General features: G+C 40.3%; 1 protein-coding gene across 1 annotated transcript; it reads left to right on the top strand.

The window, feature by feature from the left end:
* The first annotated feature begins 941 nt into the window (after positions 1–941).
* DDX53 (DEAD-box helicase 53) lies at positions 942–2,890 on the top strand. Its single transcript, XM_006729078.2, has one exon. The coding sequence runs from the start codon at positions 942–944 to the stop codon at positions 2,868–2,870; it is 1,929 nt and encodes a 642-aa protein (XP_006729141.1). The 3' UTR covers positions 2,871–2,890.
* The last annotated feature ends 2,616 nt before the right edge of the window (positions 2,891–5,506 follow it).

The following is a 5,506-nucleotide window of genomic DNA, read 5'->3' as shown; positions in this document are numbered from 1 at the left end:
ACAGTAGAGCACTGAGAGCCGCAGTCTATGAGCTAAGAAATGGTTCTCAATTTATACTTTCAAGGATTTGCTGAGAACTCCTAGTCAAGTCCTTAAGGATATCAGGGCCTCAACTTCATTCTCTCTTTAATGAAGAAGAAAAACAAAATGACCCTGACATATCAAACACCTCTAGAATTGTGTGGTTCTGTAATACATACTATTATTCAATGTAAAGATGAAAACATACACAGGGAAATACTGTATACTCTTAAGTTAAAGCCACATTTAACTAAGCAAATTTCCCTTTTTAATAGTTAATGAACTGAAAGATATTGGGAAAGCTTTAAAACTCCTAGTATAATTCATAAAAAAAAGTGTGGGGGACTTGTAATGTGTTTCGTCAGAATAAGTCTTGTTGAACAACCAAATGAAAAAAATTCATTCGATGATCAATATTCATCCAGAGCAGTGTTTTCCAAATTGTATCACAAAGAACATTAGTTTCTACGAAGCGTTAGAACTGAATTTAAACAGGAGGTGAGCCTCTGAGGGTCAGCTAGACTTAATGAATTGTTTCCAAAAAATAGAGTAACCATAATTATTTATTATTACTATAATGGAAAGGGAGAAATAATTGTACAGTGCGGAAACCCTGGGTAAAACTACTTAATCACGTGACCAAGGTTACCACTGCCAGCGAGGGGTCACATTACAGCGTTGCTTTCAATTTTGCGTCACAAGTGCCTGCCTACCTCACGCTAGTACTGAGTCCTGTGATTGGTCAGCCCATTGAAGCCCCTGCCACTATGTCACATTATAATTCCCTTCCTAACAGCTGCGCAGCTACCCACTGGCACCACAGCCCGCTGGTCAAGCGCCTGAAGAGAGAGGCCTCAGACTACGTCTTCTCCCCACTCTAGGTAGGCAAAAGGCCAACACCAGTCTTACCTTCCTCAACAATGGCCTGGGCCCCAGAGCAGAAAAGGGCAGAGCCTAATTCAAGAGATTTCAGGGCCAGCTGGGATGGCAGGGGCGGCAGCGGCGGCGGCAGGGGCGGCGGTGGCGGCGGAAGGAGCGGAAGCAGCAGCGGCTGGAGCGGCCCCTCCGGCTACATGGAGTTCAGAGCCTCAGGCCCCAGAGAACCACCTCTCTGCTTTAAATTAAAGAACAACATGGTTGGTGTGGTGATTGGTCGTGGTGGATGGAGGATAAAAGACATCCAGGCTACGACAAACACCAAAATACAGATCATAAAAGGTGATTCTGAAGCAGAAGTAAAAATTTTTGGCACCAAGGCCATGAGAGCAAAGGCCAAAGCAGCTATAGATGCTCTTGTTAAAAAACAAGAACGAGGCCACCATTCAGAGTCCCGTGTCGATAGTGCCGCACCTCAGGCTTCTGCTGGAAGAGAGTTTCGCCCAAGTAACACTGGTGGTAGACAAGTTCAGCCACTGATAGACTGGGATCAAATTAGGGCAGAAGTTGTAGAGTGGGAAAAAAGAAAATGGGCAGATTTACCACCAATTAAGAAGAACTTCTATGTAGAATCTGAAGCAACTAGCTCAATGACTCGAGTTCAAGTAGACATGTGGAGAAAAAAAAATTTTGACATAATGTGTGATGACTTGAAAGGGGGCGAAAAGCGCCCCATCCCCAATCCCACTCGTCAATTTGAGGACGCTTTCCATCCTTATCCTGAACTTATGAAAAGCATTAAAAGAGCAGGCTTTCAAAGGCCAACGCCCATTCAGTCACAGGCATGGCCAGTTATTCTACAAGGAATAGATCTTATAGGAGTTGCCCAAACTGGAACAGGCAAAACTTTGTCCTATTTAATGCCTGGGTTTATTCATCTCAATAATCAACCAATACCGAGAGAGGAAAGGAATGGACCTGGCATGCTAGTCCTTACACCCACTAGAGAATTAGCTCTTCAGGTGGAAGCTGAATGTTCTAAGTATTCATATAAAGGTCTTAAAAGTATTTGTATATATGGTGGCGGAAGTAGAGAACGACAAATACAAGACATTGCCAAAGGCATAGATATCATTATTGCAACTCCTGGACGACTGAATGATCTGCAAATGAATAACTTTGTTAACTTACGAAGCATAACCTACTTAGTCTTAGATGAAGCAGATAAAATGCTAGACCTGGGGTTTGAACACCAGATAATGAAGATTTTATTAGATGTGCGCCCAGACCGCCAGACTGTTATGACAAGTGCAACTTGGCCAGATACCATCCGTCGACTTGCTCAGTCTTATCTGAAAGAGCCTATGATTGTTTATGTTGGTACTTTGGATCTAGTTGCTGTGAATACGGTGGAGCAAAATATAATCATTACCACAGAAGAAGAAAAACGATCTCTTATCCAAGAATTCCTACAGAGCCTGTCACCCCAAGACAAAGTCATCGTGTTTGTCAGCAGAAAACTTGTTGTTGATGACTTATCAAGTGATCTGAGCATCCAAGGCATACCAGTGCAATCATTGCATGGCGACAGAGAACAACATGATCGTGAGCGAGCATTGGAGGAGTTTAGAAGTGGAAAAGTGAAAATACTGATTGCTACTGATTTAGCATCCAGAGGTCTTGATGTTAACGATGTCACACATGTATATAATTACGACTTACCACGCAATATTGAAGAATATGTACACAGAGTGGGGCGTACTGGAAGAGCAGGGAAAACTGGTGTATCAGTTACCCTCATGACTCAAAATAATTGGAAGATCGCCACTGAATTGGTTAAAATTCTGAAACGAGCAAATCAGAGTGTCCCTGAAGATCTTATAACAATGGCTGAGCATTACAAATTGCATAAACCAAAAAAGGACACAGGAAAAATATCAAAATCTCAAGGAAAACCCAGGGAGCTTTATTGATATCTACATTGAAAAGTTGTACAAGGCTACTGGAAGATTGAAGATATGTTAAAGATATGTAGTCTTCAAGATACATAAAGAAGTATTGGGAACATTTGCAGTTTAAAGACGTTTAACCAATTCTTAAATACTAAGCTTTCAATATCGTGTATGTTCCTTAATAAAGTCAAAAATGTTTGAAAAATGAGAGAGTGAGAGACTATTTGGAAAATTAAATGTTATGTTTTGGTTTTTTTTTTTTTTAGAGAGAGAATGCATGAGTGTGGGATAGGAGAGCCGGGGGGGCCGGGTGGGGACAAAGGGAAAGGGGGAGGCGGAGGGGGAGAGGAAGGGAAAAGGGAGAGAATCCCCAGCAGGTTCCACACCCAGTGTCGGAGCACTATGTAAGGCTCAGTCTCACAACCCTGAGATCATGACTGGAGCCAAAATCAAGGGTTGGACGCTTAACAGACTGAGCCACCCAGGCACCCCTTATGCGTTGATTAAAGTCCAGTTTCTTTTATAGCCTGCCATGTCGATCTATGTCTCCTCTAAATGACTGGTTGCAGACAACAATAGTGCTTTTCTTGCTTTAAAAAGTCAAACTGAATTGAAACATAATTTTCATCAAGCTTATCCTAGTCAAAATATTCTATTTTCCCCTAGCAGTTAGTGCCACAACAATCCCTAAAAATATCTCCACTGTCATTCTCTAATTCAAAAAAAATTCATTAGAAAATAAATGCTCAACCTTCTAGAAGATTCCACAATTCTGTTTTTTTCATATAGAGGTGATTAATTGAGCACGGTGTCTCATTGGGAATCAGATCCTCATACAAACCTTATCTATCACTTATCACTGGTTAAAACTACTGGGGAGGTCACTTACCTTCTGTAGGCGTGCTCACTTTCTTCACTAGGAAACTGGGATGGTTAAATGATTTTGGAGTCCCCTTCACCACTAAATTCTATATTACAACCAAAACTGCATAACCCAGGCTTTATTAACACTTTTTAAAAAAAATTTTTGGTTTTTTTTAATACTTTATTTTCTAATCTAGGAAGAAAATCACATCCTCATGTAACAAATTGAACAATGAAACCCTTTTTAATGACCAGAATAGTGCTCTCTGCATTTTTATTGATTTTTGAAATGTGACTCACAGGTTGTCTTTATTTTTCTTTTGTCATATTTTATTTTTCAATTTGTGTGGAAAAGGCCAAAACTTCATATACACGTAATGAGAAAAATTAATGTGAAAGTAAAATATATCTTACATACTGGGAAAAACATTAAAAACTTGACCAAATGACACTTTTGCCAGAGGAACCAATTTTAGTTGAACTCCTAAATTCTAATTCTATCTTGTATGTTTTATTTAGAGGCAATCTGAATCTTCTCACACTGCAAGAAGTCCTCCCAATAATGCTAAACTTTAAAATTTAATGTTTATGAAAATATAAGAATTAGTCAAGCCTTACAATCTCGGGCATATTGAAAAAATTAATGCACCCATCTTCTTTCCCAGCATCCGCAGCAGTGACCACAACAAGTCAGTCAAATTAAGTGAAATAAAGAAATACTCTCTAGGTATAGGTGTTTGGGGTTAAAGTCTGGCTTACAGGCTCTTAATATAGGCCTCAATATCTCTTGATAAAATTCACAACAATGGTTAGCATTTTTGAGTGGCTAATATATAAAAAGGTGCTTTATCTTATAATCTATAATCTTTATAAAAAACCCACTCAGAAGGAAATCTTACCCCTATTTTTCAGAGAATGAAACAAGGTCAGAGGAACTAACTTGCCTAAGGTTACTAAATCTGGTTAAAGAGGAGTTAAGTCATACTTTAACCCAGATGTGCCTGATTCCAGTATTTACATTCTTTTCATTTTAATACAGTTAATATGTGCAAGACAATATGCTTATCTTCAGGTTGCCCATATGTTCAGATTTAGTGAAGCAGAGGTATGTGCAGATTTATCTAAAGCAAAAGCAGTCTATAGCAGAACCTGTGACAGAAGCTCAAAGGGCCCACTCCCGTTCACTTGGAGAAGAAATGATGAATGTTTAGCAAGGTGGAGTTTATGTTATTTGCCAGAATTCCTCTTAGGGGCAACACTTTATTTGTTAGAATTTTTTTGGCACAAAACTTTATTAGTGCTGAGATGGACAATTCCTGAAAGAACATACACAAAACAACAAAAACCAGTTGCATAGTAACGAAGAAAGGACTTCAGAGGAGAAAAGGGTTGATTGTATTAACTTATTTGAGAGAGGGAGCAAGCGCGGAGTGGGAGGGGTAGGGGCAAAGGGAGAGGGAGAAGCATATTCCCCACAGAGCAGGGAGCCCAACATGGGGCTCAATCCTAGGACCCTGGGATCAAGACCTGAGCGGAAGGCAGACGCTTAACCAACTGAGCCAGGTGCCCCAAGAAAGGAGGATTTATAAATGAGATCTTACAGGTTGTGCAGAATAAAACCCCCACAACTTTCCTATTGTCAGTATGATCTGCATTGGTGGTTCTCCATCAGGGCCAATTTGACAATGTCTACAGACAGATTTGGTCATCACAGCTCAGGGGAGGGGTATTTGCATCTCCTGGGTTGAGCCCAGTGATGCTGCTAAACATCCCACCATGCACAGGATGGCCTC

This window comes from Leptonychotes weddellii, chromosome X (genome assembly GCF_054177405.1).
Source record: "Leptonychotes weddellii isolate Sample4059 chromosome X, ASM5417740v2, whole genome shotgun sequence".
Taxonomy (NCBI): domain Eukaryota; kingdom Metazoa; phylum Chordata; class Mammalia; order Carnivora; family Phocidae; genus Leptonychotes; species Leptonychotes weddellii.
The sequence above is the reverse complement of the archived record's forward strand: the minus strand, read 5'-3'. Positions and strand labels throughout refer to the sequence as shown.

Excerpts from the sequence above, each read along its gene's own strand:
- DDX53 (XM_006729078.2), top strand. The coding sequence starts at position 942 with ATGGCCTGGGCCCCAGAGCAGAAAAGGGCAGAGCCTAATTCAAGAGAT.